Here is a 13,186-nt window from a genome sequence, read left to right on the forward strand (position 1 = left end):
GGTGCTTTTAATACTTATAACAGTTAAAATAGGGTGAAAAAAATACTTCATACCAGTCTTTTGTGGTTTATGTCAATATCAATCATGAACATTTTATTATTTTGAGCACACTTATATGAAATCAACATCATAAAGGGCAACAGTGCACCAACAACCCAGCAATGGAATCTCTTTACATTTTCTATACAAAAAATCACTATCAAAAAGGATATGATTCTGAGCCCATACAATTACACTTCTTACATATGTTGCAAAATGGTATACAAAGATTATCATACATTCATGCATATACAGAGTAAAAAAATACTACACTGATATAGCTGCGACAGGTCAATTAGGAAAGCAATGTTTGCTTGGGCACAGTGAGAAATTTACAGATCCATCTTGGCATTTTTATTTTAGTTTTCCTTAATTTTTTTTTCCCCTCCCAGCAGACTTGAAGAAACCCGAAGAAACCAATGAAGAAATTCAAAAACTGAGTCCAGAAATTTGACAAGTCTAGTGGGAGAGGAAGTTATTTAATTGTCAAGAAATTCCTCATCTGTGCCACAGTTTCTCAGTGAAGATTTGTATGTTGTTTTTTTTTTAAAGATTACCATAAAAAAATAGTTCTCTTGTCAACAATGTTTAAAGTAGTGCAAAGATTATAGTTTCAGAAATAACACAGTTAGTTATAGCAACAAAAAAAAATAGGGAATTTATAATTATTTCCCTACAAACAAACAATACAAACTCAAAATAAGTTAATATAGACTTTGAAAGTTTCGTCTTAAACACGCTGAGAAAGTAGGTGCACACGAACATCTGTCTCTCTCTCACACACACACACACACAATGACAAAAATAAAACAAGTAATCCTGACGAATTTAAAATAATTTCAAATAGTTTGCTATTTTTAAAACTGTGAAATATAGTCTTGTACAACCATGAAAAAACCCGACATTGTGTTAACACGATTGTGAACGACTGCTTTCATGCCAATTTTTCGCAGAGACTGAGGCGGTTGGTTCATGAAAGAGAGACCGAGAGACTTTTTAAGGGGGCAGACAAAAGCCTGTCTGAATCACAGGCCACTTGTCCGGCCGGAGGAATCCTTTGATCCAGAAGGGGTCTGAGACATTTTCTCTATTAAAGTAAGTCCCTTTTCCTCACCCCCCCCGCCCCCCCCCTTTCCCCCTTCCCCCTTCCCCCTCCTCCACTCCCCTAGTCTGTCTATTTCTGGGAAAGCTGTCAAAGCAAAGTGAGGCAGTGAGAGAGCGAGAGACAACAAAAGCCGTCTGGCTCCCCCGAGAGACCGGAGTTTCCTCTGTGCGGAGCTGGGCCCCGCTCTGACACACTGACTCTTTTACCTGATGTGAAAAGAAGCTTTTTACCACAACAGAATAATAAGCCCCCCCTCCTCCTCCCCCCTATTTCTGTCTCTCTGTCTCTCTTTAGTGCCTGTGGACACAAACAACCTGAGCTTTTTTTTTTTTTTTTTTTTTGTATTTAACTTGTGTTAAACTTATTTTACTGAATCACTTGACGAGGTAGTAAGAGTGGATTCATCCAGATTATGGCTTTTTATCCATTTACAAATTAGAATCACTGTAGGAAAGGAAACAAGAAGCAAGCACATCAAACTTGAAGATTGTGCAGTTATGGATCACAGAAAACTTTAAAAACACAGTGACTTTGTCATTTTTTTTTAGTGTGTTTTCACTATATAGTTGAAGATCTATGCAGGTTTGAGATCTTCTGTGACCCGTAACTGATCAGTCAAGCTGTGAGCGGCTTGTATAAATGATGTGTTGCTAATTAAATGGCACAGTAATTCCTCTTTGGTTCAACTGCCTCAGCTGCCACAACTTTAACAACTGGTGGGAAAAACCTCAACACGAACACCAAACCAACACATTCACACACAAACACTTACATGCTTATATATACCCAATGCAAACACTTGATGACTAAATGTGACGCGGCTCGACTCTTCATATAAAATCACCAGAAGCGGAACCAGTGTTGATTCCTCTGATCTGAGCTGCAACACAGTGATTAAATGCTACATTCCCTTCAAGGAGAAAAGCATATTTAAAAAGTTGGGACATCACATGAAGACAAAGAGTGGGAAATGCTACATTGTTAAAAGCATAAAGCTGAAAAAAAAAAAAAACCCTAAATAAGGTATGTTCTGGTCTGCTGCCAAAGAAAAGCTGATTTTTACAACCCCGTTATGCAAATATTACAAAGCAAAAAGTGAAAATAGTTGGAAATTTGTTTTGCTATGTTGCGATTGTGTAAATTATACATGGCCAATGTTTTTAAGTGGCAACGGTGGAGTGTATGTGAGCCATAATCAGGCATAATTTGGGGGCAATGGCACAGGGTTCCACAAACACCTTATCTTACCTCGTTTTACACATTGCTCGTCTATTCTTTTTTTTCTCCATTTTTAATTTATTTCGACGATGATCTAGCATCGTGAATAATAAATAAATAGTCACATATGAAACATTATTATTATTATTACTCAGAATTTAAGCCGCATTACCTCATCGCTGAACCTCCACCGTTGACCTTTAACCTGGAGCTAATCATGGTCGCGCTGCCAATTTTGAGGTTTTGACCCCTCCTGAGCTCTCGGAGCGGTGGGGGTGAGGCTAAAGTCTGTAAGCATGGTGCGCGGCCAGGAATAGTAACTCATCTAATCAAAACCTCTTATGACTTTTAGCAAGAGGGAGAAAAAAGGTCGAGGACTGAGGTCAGGACCTTGACGAATACTATCTGAGACCCGTTCAGAAGAAAATTAACCTCCTAGAACAAGAGCTCATTTTCTGTTATTTCCTGAAAGAGTGCATTCAAAATCATTTCACAGTATAGTCTAAAGCTGAGAAAAACAGTATATAAGATGTATATAATATTTATAATTATCCACAAAAACCGTTGTTAAAGTCTGAGCTTGATTAACTAGCAAAATCGTAGCTTCCTTGTGCTGAAAGTTTAAGGTATGTGGTGTCAGAGGAGTTTTTAAGCCCATGCTGCATGAGCTTGTGGACAGTCTGTTACATAATGCTACATATATACATAAGATACAAGATCTATGTGAGGTGACGTGTAGAGGATGTCGACCACTAAGTGATCCTCCTCTGGGTCTCGTTGTGCTTTTCTACTGCCGAGAGGATGCTTTGTAGTGGAGAAGCTTCCTCTTCTTCACCTTGAAGAAATCTGGAGAGGGAAAGAGGACAACGTCAGGAAAAAATGACTTAAATCTGTTCTCTACGTCGTTATATATATCAGGATTTTTCATAAGCTTACCTGTGATGGAAGCCTGTCTATGTTTTCCCAGCCGTTGGATCCTGTAGCACCCCCTTGTGGTCACCTCCAGGTACTCATCCCCGGACCCTGACGAGCTGCTAGAAATTGGCGAACCCTCGCCTGACGAAGATGACATCCGCCTCTTGCCCTTCGCCGCCCCGCCTCCAGGCCGCGCCACTGGCCTCACCGTGCAGCTGCGGTAAAACGTTGGCACATCCTGGCACCTGAGTTCCTCCCACTCGATGTTGGAGGCCTGTCCCGGCACGTCGCTCTGGAAATCGAAGTTCCAACGCTTGTTGGCCACCTCCACGCTCATGCAGAGCAGCCGCTGGAAGTCGTGCTGCAGCTGCTGGTGGTCCACGGGCCCGAAGAGATTCCTCCGCACCGGCCCCACCTTCAGCTTCAAGGCCTCGATGCCCCCGAGTCGAGAAAGCTCCGAGTCAGACGACATAGCTGGTCCTGCTGTTGCTGTTGATGAAGAGGCCATCTCCATGTCCCTGTCAGAGAACAAACACATGCAGACATTCAAAGTGGGAAAAGGGCAGAGGTTGAGCGTTGGTTCTGTTAGGCCTGCAGAGTTTCAATGAGGTGTGATCTGGGTTTTTATTGGCTTGGATTACACACACACATACAAGCTATTAAGGCCTCAAACCCCCCCCACACACACACACACCGGTATCTGCCCTCTTGGGCGCCTCTTGTGTTTTATGTGATCAAATGCATGTGTGCCTTAACCTGCCGAGTAATTACTTCAGCAACAGGTAACTGGACGAACACCAAATAAATCTCCAACAACATTCACTGCCCTGCCGCGGTGTCAAAATGAACCTGATTCTCCACCTGCTCTGGTGTCTGGCAGCCAAAGGTCGACAGTAAAGGTTGGCAGGGTCACACAGAGAAAAGGCCCGTATGGGCTACTTGTGAGGAATGTCTGCAGCACTCCCCTGCTGCTATCTGACAAAGTTAATTAGAGCAATACTGTTGAATTCTGAGGGTAAGTGCTGCGCTGCTCTTTGAGTTTCAACTTCATCGTATCGCCACCTGCATTGTCTCTATATAGAGTCATAATATTTTACATGGAGGTGGGTTATATAACCACATCCCTTGTAGACTCTGAGCCTATGTTTGACTCCCACTTGACTACTCAATGCTTTATCAGCTGTGTGTAGGCAGTAAAACAAGATGAGCTCAAATGATATACAGTGCAGCACGTGTCCTAGGGATGGACTGTAACTATTATAGAGATATTGTGTTACTACTGATGTAATACTATACTATATAAGGCCTAAAATGTTGTGTTTTCCTGATATTAAAGGCTGCAAACTTTTGCATTTCTGAACTACAATAATTCTTCTAGCTGAGTGAAATCAATAACATTTCCTCTGAGTGTTTGACCAACATTTAAACATTGTTAATGCACTGCTAATGCTCTACTGCACTGGGGCCCAGGCACTGCAATTAGTTTACTGTAATATGATTAATTGCCAGTTACTTTGGTAATATGCATTAACAGACAAACTATAGTGGTATGGCTAACTCCTGCATTTTTAACCTGATCTTGAGGCCCCATCTTGCATAGGGGCCCTGTGACAAAAACTTAAAATACCTTTAATACTTCAGTTAATAGTTTGCTTATGATGCAATACGTTTAAATGTAATATAGTTGTCACAAATTAACTTGGAGACAAGGGGACGGGGGAGCTGAATAGGGGCCCCACAGTTCCTTTTTTTACCCTGGGTCTCCTGTGGTGGGTTAATCTCACTCTGTCCAGTAGAGTTAAAAATAACAAGAGTCAAATCCAAGATATTGCAACAATCTTGGCCTATTTACTCAAAATAAAGTAAAACCTGATGTTGCCTATACCTTCATCTCTGCTCTGAACAGCATTAACAAAGATACACTTCTTCCCGAGAACATAAAATAGTTACAAGTTTATTTAACAGCTGTGTTTTGTTTTGGTGCAGCAAAGTTTTATAGCAGTGAGCCATTCATTATCTGCTTAATTAAGTGAAATTAACTGAAATGTCTGTGGTGAGTCACAGTTAAAACACCGAAAAGGGAGAAACATAGAAGAAACTACCATTTCAGCCTGAAGTAAGGCAGAAGAGGCCCGCTTGAAAAAACCCCTGAGAGGGGGCTGAAGGGGGGAAGCACTGCATTGCGCAATTGTTTGACACTTACAGAATATATAGCTATGAAGAGCACTTTTACAAGTCAAATAGCCTGTCATTTTATGATGTCTGTCTACCCATATAAACTGTTAAAAACATGTGTTTGAAACCAAAGCAGGCGACAAATTCAAACATTTCCCTAAGTGCATACTTTAGTCTAATCACTATTAATTATAGATTTAACCAGCACAACTTAACTTTCCTCGTTTTTAATTCCTTCATAGCTGGATAAATATGAGATAAATATAAGACTTGTTGTAACAACATTAAGAAAAGGGGGGAAAAAAAACATTTGGCTTTTTTCATGCCCGTGTCTAGATGGTTACCCTAGATTTTTGGACTCTCGCGAGATTTGTTTCTTCATTGTGAGCGTTGTGCAAAATAATTATGTTTTATGATGTGACAACGCTGTAGTTAAGGTCTGGTTATGTTAAGGCATAGAAAACATTTGGTTGGGGTTAATGACAGATAATGGTTTGGGTGAAAAATGATTATTCTCGCGAGATCTTTCACAAATCTAGGTTAACCATCTTGACACGACCTTCTTTTACCGACAGGGCTGCTGCTGCTGCTGCTGTCTCCGAGTGAAAGTTGTTTGCGTCGAATATGAAGTGGGCGCGGTATGCAGATCAGGTTACCACTCACTGTGGTCGGTGTGTCCCCCCATGCACTTCCAGAAAAACACCGAGAAACCCACCAGTATTTTCCACCAACTCACTAATAAAAAACCCCACAGTTAAAAATGCACCTACTGCGTGTGCAAAACCAGCACACAACTGTGCAACGCTGAATAAAACAACAGCTGAGAGGATGCTGAAATGTTTTGTATAATAACCGAAAAAGATTTCGTGACGCAGTTATTGAGGATGTGGGTCAATGAGATGCGACACACTAAAACAGCCCGCATATTGTAAAGCCACTTCCCACTGATATTACACACATAGAAGCCACATAATATCCATTCAAATATAACAAACAGCCAAATATAATCATTTTAAAGCAGATAATTATTAATGATCAATTTTAACAAAAGGACAAAGCGATTCAACTTTTCCAGAAGAGCGTCAACTTTCCATTCAACCGCACCAAAGACAAACTTCGACTTTATAAGAAAGACAAAAAAAAATGAAATAAACTCTAATGTAAAGCTAAAACCAGAAGAAATAAAAATCATCTTACCATCAGCGTCAATTAGTAGTCAATGAGTAATCAAAAGTTTCTTGTAGAAATTACGCACAAGTCATCCAAGTCAACGTTAGAATAAAAAGTTGAAACAAACACTTTCGCGTTGAAAGTTTGAGTGGACACTAATAGGGAGGGTCTGGTCGTGTCCCCTTATCTGCGACTTGTTTGTTATGGACTCAGGGGGACGTCCTATTAGAGAGGTGGGTCACGTGTGTCTCGATCAAAACAGTCTTGTTGGAGCGCAGCCAGGATGTAAACATCGCTATCATAAATCCCTACGACTATTAAACGCAGCGCACGCACAAGCTGAAGTTGCATAAACTGCAAAAGCTGCAAAAGTGCGCAGAAAAATCTCAAAAATGCACGACAGGAGAAATGCATTAAAGTATTTTATTGCGTAGCATATTTATAAATGTGTTAATAATGATTATAAATATTCTTACCCCGTTATCATGATGCAAAAACGCACTGATTCTCTGCGCGCTCCTGCTGCAAACCTGTTGCTCCTGCGCTCTGTTGCGCCCTTGTGCTTCGCCTCCCCTTCAGAGCGACTAGAAGTAGGTCAAATATCTTGGCAATGGCGGCCATTTCCCCTTCTTCCTCAAATGTGACACACATTCTCGTGTAGCGCTTGCATCACGTTCTGTTTTGGAACCGCGCCCACATCCTCAAGTCACGTTGAGTTGCAACGTGAGCGGGACAGACAGCTCCATTTTGACTTCTTCTGTAAATTTGCTACATCCCTGTTTGGATATGTTGTCTGCTTTGGTTTATGAAGTGGGAAAAAGCACTGAGACGCCCGGTACATGATCATGTACATTTGACATCTTAACTGACCTGCCATGTTTAATGTATAATGATAGATATGTAAACATGTATGATGATAAATCAGAATCAAATGAAATTAAAATGAAATTAAAGTTTTTACTGGTCAAAGACTAATCTGATTTTATCTAAAGTCAAAGGCAGGTTCTTTTAGTATGTTTACAATATAATTATCATAATGGAGCCATGTGAGGAAAAATATTACAGCCCTTTTTACACTAAGACTAAGACTTTCTGCTGCTTTTAATGTACTTGATCATTTGGAATTAAAAACTACCTGGATGAATACAATTTGAGTCAGCAATCAAAAAAGTAGACTTATAATTAACTAAAATTAATAGAACTGAAATTATTATGATATAAAATGTTGATAATTATTCAGATTCAGCTTTATTGGCCGACACACATGGATTTTCCAGTGGTTCTCAATGTACTCCCAGACAAGTCAAGTCAGTTCTATTTGTGTAGCCCAATATCACAAATCACAAATCTGCCTCAGGGGGCTTTACAATCTGTGCAACAATACAACATCCTCTGTCTTTAGACCCATGATTCAAATAAGGAAAAACCCTTCGACGGGGGAAAAAAATATACCATATACAATGTATCATACAAATATACTGGAACATACACATACAGAAGACATACAGTTTAAAAAAAGCACAGAAGGCTTACAGAGACATAAACACATAGCTATTGTGTACAGACATGTGGGTAGAAACTCTGTAGAGTAGAGTAATCTGTAGAGTAAAGTTCATCAGCAACAATGTACCATTGGATAACCAAGTCATTTTAAGTCATATTTTTAGCAAAATATGACAAACATTTCCCAGTATCAGCCTCAGTATCAGTACTTTTTAATAATAAACTGAATGTCTTTGGGTTTTGGACTCTTCATTGGACAAAACAAGACATTTCAATATACCAGTTTGGACTCTTGGAACTCTTGATGGATATTTTTCAATAATTAATCAATTAATTGAGAGAATAATCATAAGATAAATTAAATTAAAAAATAATATATTTACAGCCTCTCTTTAAAGTGACGAGGGAACTCAGTGTTAAAATATTATTGATGATTTTAAATACTACATTTCACACCTCTTTTTCTTTTTTTCAAACTCTACTTCTAACTCATGAATGACTGCTCAACAGCCTTTCCTCATTTCATCACTTTTGCTTTCTATTACTATTATGACACATCTCCATCTTCCCATTCATTTTATTATGACATACAGTAGGTTCTCCTCTCTTATTGTCATTGTGCAACAGATTCTCCAATTTCCTATTATTACACAGGCTCTCACAGGTTACACGTTTTCTTCAGTCATTACAACAGCCTTGTTGTTGCATAGCTTTTCAATGACACAATGTAGGAATCATCTGAGAAGCCTCTGAACTGGCCAACGCCCCTCACTCAGAAAGGTTATTCCAGGTTTTACACACATACTTGCTATTTTTACACATTAGTCAGCGCCTTGGCTGTCTCATAAGTAACGTTCTCTCTGCAAATGCAGGCAATGTGTCTGCAGCGGTTTATGAGATGCACTGCTTTAATAAGCAGGTAGCAGTGATCATGGAGCGGTCATTGTTTGTGTGTGACAGCCGTGGACTAGAAGTAAGTATGTCACCACTGTGGAATGTTTCTTGGTTAGAAAACGCTGTTTTCACATGTGGGGCTTAGCAAAAGTTCAAGGCAGCTAAGCGCAAGGCTCAAAGCAAACAAAACTATTTGAGTTCCACAGAACACTATAAATGTCAACCTCGGACTTCATTTACTTGGATTCTGAATGGTAAGGGACTGTAGAAAAAAATATTCGGGTTGGTGGAAAAGAAAGTATTGCAGAGGGTCCCCAAGGTAATAAATATTTGCTTTGAACCCTTCATTGACTTAGAAAAAAATTGCAACAGCCCTAATATCTTAATGGAACAATGATTTTTACATAGCCCAAATAATTACACATCAGAGGTGGAATTACCACTTGCCAAAACATAAGAAATAGTGTTTTCTGTTTATTGAGCATTCCAGCTGCTCTCTATTTATGAACCAAGAGCTACTGAATGGACAGTTGTTACCACTGTCACTGAATAAGTGAACAGGCCACAGGTTTCAGCACCAAAGTATTTTTGCTTCATCCCTTAGTAGAACATGTTGGGTTGTGTTCAACATGCATTATGTCAAAGGTTAACTCTGTATGATACACTTCACTTTACTGTAGTTCTGTCTTATGAAAAAATGGTGTGCTCTTTATAGAGATAATCAGAATCAGCTTTATTGGCTAAGTATGCTAACAAGTACAAGGAATTTGACTCTGGTTTGTAGTGGCTCTCAATGTGCTTAAACACAAAGATCATCAGAAAGATACACGAGGAGACTGTAAACAGGATACAAATAGTGCAAAGGTGTGTAAGAGTTCAAGGAGTGCTGAAATAAATATTGAATGGTAAAAAAAAAAGTGATGAGACTTTATTTACACACAGTAAATGGTTATGTGCACTATACAGCATGTGTACTGTTTCTCAAAACTCACATTTTGGTTCTACTAGCTAGTTCTGTAACTGTGAGAGTGGAAAAAAAGTCCAGATACAGAGATAGTTGTCCTCTACATATGGCAAAACACACTTTAGTCCTTTAGTAACAACTATTCTGTCTTTTTTAGTAAATCTCAGAAGTGAAATGTGAAATAAAATATAAATCTGGGTCAAGAAAAAAACTAAACACCCTCCCCTGATGTCCCAAAACAATTAGACTACCCTCCCTTTAGCAAAAAGAAAAAAATATTTAACCTCTCCCTTTTCTGATCCCACCTCCCCTCCTAATAATTTCTGTACAGTCCCTAAATGGAAAAAAAAAGATGTGATGATATTTTCTGGATGATCTGCTCCTCCACTGACAGCACAATCATCTCTGTTTCTTTTCTTCCCATCATGACACATAATGGTCAGTTAGGATGGTGCCCCACTTCCCTAATACCCCACTAATCTGTGTGTCAAGTGGCCTTTGTACACTGTCATATTTGAGGGTCCGTCAGCAGACAATGAGGCCTCAGCAGCATGATCCCTCACTGTTTTGTCAGCCCTCTTGACCTGTATTTACAGTCAGCTTATTGTTCTACTTTAAACTCCTAATCCTTTTCTTGTTGTCTACAGTGTGTTGTGTGTTTTGGTGTGTCATCCCAAGCCCTCCCATCATTAATCCTGTGCTGTTTGTTACAGTTGGCTACGCAGTCATTAAGACCATTGTCTTCCCTCCACGGTCAGTGCCCTTTGAATACATTAGCATTCCTGTCAAACAACAGTCACATAGTACAATGTGACTTGGGTCATAAGAAGATGTGCTGGGGAGCTGTCATGGTGGGTCTTGTGCTTTGCAAAAAAAATTGAATTCCTCAATTGGTAATGATGTGGAATGTAATGGTTTTGGAAGCCATTTATCAGATTAGAGGGATAATTATACAAGTATAGCTTGACAACGCCTTGTGAAAGGATGCTGCTCAGAAAATACAGTTGTCATGAATCATTTTCATCTAGTCCTGTGAGGAAAGTTTATGAGGAATTCAGTTTAAAACAAAGCAACAACACAGAAAATGAACTTAAGACTATTTAAAGGTAGATGTAGTCAATATGAAGTCCTCGACATGCTTCATACTTTTGTCCTATATACATTTTATCTTAAAAAGGACATTTTCTTCATTTGGGTAGTCAATAAAGAGACAGAAGCATGGAACAAAATGCAGTTCAGATGTACTGTGAGTGAAATGTGATGTTAGTTACTGTGATGGCACATCTACATCTACATCTGCCAACTGAGATAGTGTTCTCTTCTTTGAAAATACAACTGTAACTTCGCTGTTTAAATGCCATTTGGTTTCACTCCAGGCGTGTCAGAGGTTTCAGAAAGCCGTAGGTCAAAGGTCATAGACTAAACCAGAACTTTGAAACCGAGAGTGTGCTGCTGAGGATGTTTTTCACCATAGTGCTCATGAGACTCTGAGAGTAAACCGAGAGTTGTTGAAGAGGATGTATCACATGTACCATATGGCGATTTGAATTCAGCAGGAAGTCTCTCTGGTGAAGGGGAAGCTGCAATAGAGAGATGGAGGGCAGAAAAAAAGCAGAGGAAGTTGTTGGTTCACAGGTGCAGTAGGGGGGGGGTTCCCACATCCTTCTGCCCTTCAGTTGCAGAGAACAAACAGAGAAGAGGCTCACCGCAGACAGCAGATTGTTTACGTCAATCATTATTTACTGACGCACCACAACAAACCTCAAGAGAGAAGAAGAGCCTGGCTGCAAACTGTAAAGGAAATAAAACAGAGTAAAGGAAACAGAAGAAGTCAGAGAACCTTTCAGAGCTGTCTGCTAACTGGAGATTTAAGCCTCACACTTGCTAATTTACCTCTACAAGTGACTTATCACTTCTCATCCATATACGCTGACATGCACATATGCACATGTATACATGCAAACATTTACACAGTAGATACAGATCTAACCCAGAACAATAACATTACCTGTAGGCTATAACAGTGGAGAAGCAACATGACTGTATATTAAGTAGTTGTATGAAAAATTGACATGGATTTACAGGTTTACAGGTAATAACTGCTGAATTTAATTAAAAAATGAACTATATTACATATAATTGTTTTAAATGCATTTAAATGACTATATTTCAGTGTGTAGCAGGTCCTAAGTATACACTGAAATATAGTCATTTTAATGGTGCTAAAACAGCAGTTATTTGTGAGAACTGAAATAATTAGTTGATTAGTCAATTAGTTGAGAAAATTAGTTGACAGAAAATGAACTGGCAAACTATTTTGATTGTTAATTAATCGTTTTTTGTCATTTTTTGAGCAAAAATGCCAAAAAAATGTCTGGTTCCAGATACTCAAATTTGAGTAATTGGGCTTACTGAAGTTGTAATTTGTATTGTAATTTTTTTTACTTTCTGCTGTTTCAGAGACAAAATACTTAATTGTTCAGCTAATATGTAATCTATGCATCTGCAATGCTTTTCTTTTCACCAGTTTTAACTTAGATTTGACCTTCAAATCACCCAATCTATTCTTACTGGGATATGAATACTGAATGTGGGGTAACTTTATTATAAAGGCTGAGATATGCAAAGCTTCCTCTTATCTCCAAATGCAAATCATTTGTGCAGTGTGAACTTAATTGGGCTCCTTATCCTTTTAGGGGGAGGGGTGTGGAGAAATATGCAGAGGAATTAAAATGGCAGTGAACCCAAAACTGAAGTCACACGTACATAAGTACTCCATACGTAGATGGGAGGAGTTTCCATGGGAGTATTCGCCCAGCTGTGGAGGCCACAGGTGGGGTTGTTGGGGGGAGGAGGAGTGAGCTGTGCTCTGATTTCATGGGCTGGTTGATGCATGTATGTGTGTGTGTGATTGGGGGGGGGGGGGTTGTGTGTGTGTGTGTGTGGGTCAGCAGAAAAGTTTGGGGTGCAGGGAGAGCGAGGCCGCTTGCTGGCAGCTGGATATTGTCAGGGGTTCACCAGGGGAGCTTGCGTGTCAGGGTGAACGGGTTTAAGATGAAATGCGCCCAAGGAGACCCTGACTCACTGTGTTTGTTTTGGGGGGTCCTCAGGGGCTGGCCTGGGGGGTGCCGGTGTAACATACAGATTGGCGTCTCACATTTATTTTCTTTGAGCACTGGTGGGCTGTGCAGGTATTTGAGTAT

The 13,186-nt window shown here is 39.6% G+C and overlaps 1 protein-coding gene across 2 annotated transcripts; it reads right to left on the reverse strand.

Annotated features, from left to right (window-relative positions):
• Nucleotides 1–58: 58 nt before the first annotated feature.
• On the reverse strand, nucleotides 59–7,258 carry cdkn1d (cyclin-dependent kinase inhibitor 1D). Of its 2 annotated transcripts, none has more exons than XM_067581254.1 (3): nucleotides 7,099–7,258; nucleotides 3,299–3,795; nucleotides 59–3,208 (listed from the first exon to the last, which is right to left on the reverse strand). In XM_067581254.1, the coding sequence occupies exons 1-3, from the start codon at nucleotides 7,107–7,109 to the stop codon at nucleotides 3,150–3,152; spliced, it is 567 nt and encodes a 188-aa protein (XP_067437355.1). In that variant the 5' UTR covers nucleotides 7,110–7,258; the 3' UTR covers nucleotides 59–3,149. The 2 variants fall into 2 exon arrangements, with proteins under 2 accessions (XP_067437355.1, XP_067437357.1); XM_067581256.1 differs by lacking the exon at nucleotides 7,099–7,258 and adding an exon at nucleotides 6,650–6,827.
• Nucleotides 7,259–13,186: the final 5,928 nt, after the last annotated feature.

The sequence above is a fragment of the Thunnus thynnus genome, chromosome 23 (genome assembly GCF_963924715.1).
Source record: "Thunnus thynnus chromosome 23, fThuThy2.1, whole genome shotgun sequence".
NCBI lineage: Eukaryota > Metazoa > Chordata > Actinopteri > Scombriformes > Scombridae > Thunnus > Thunnus thynnus.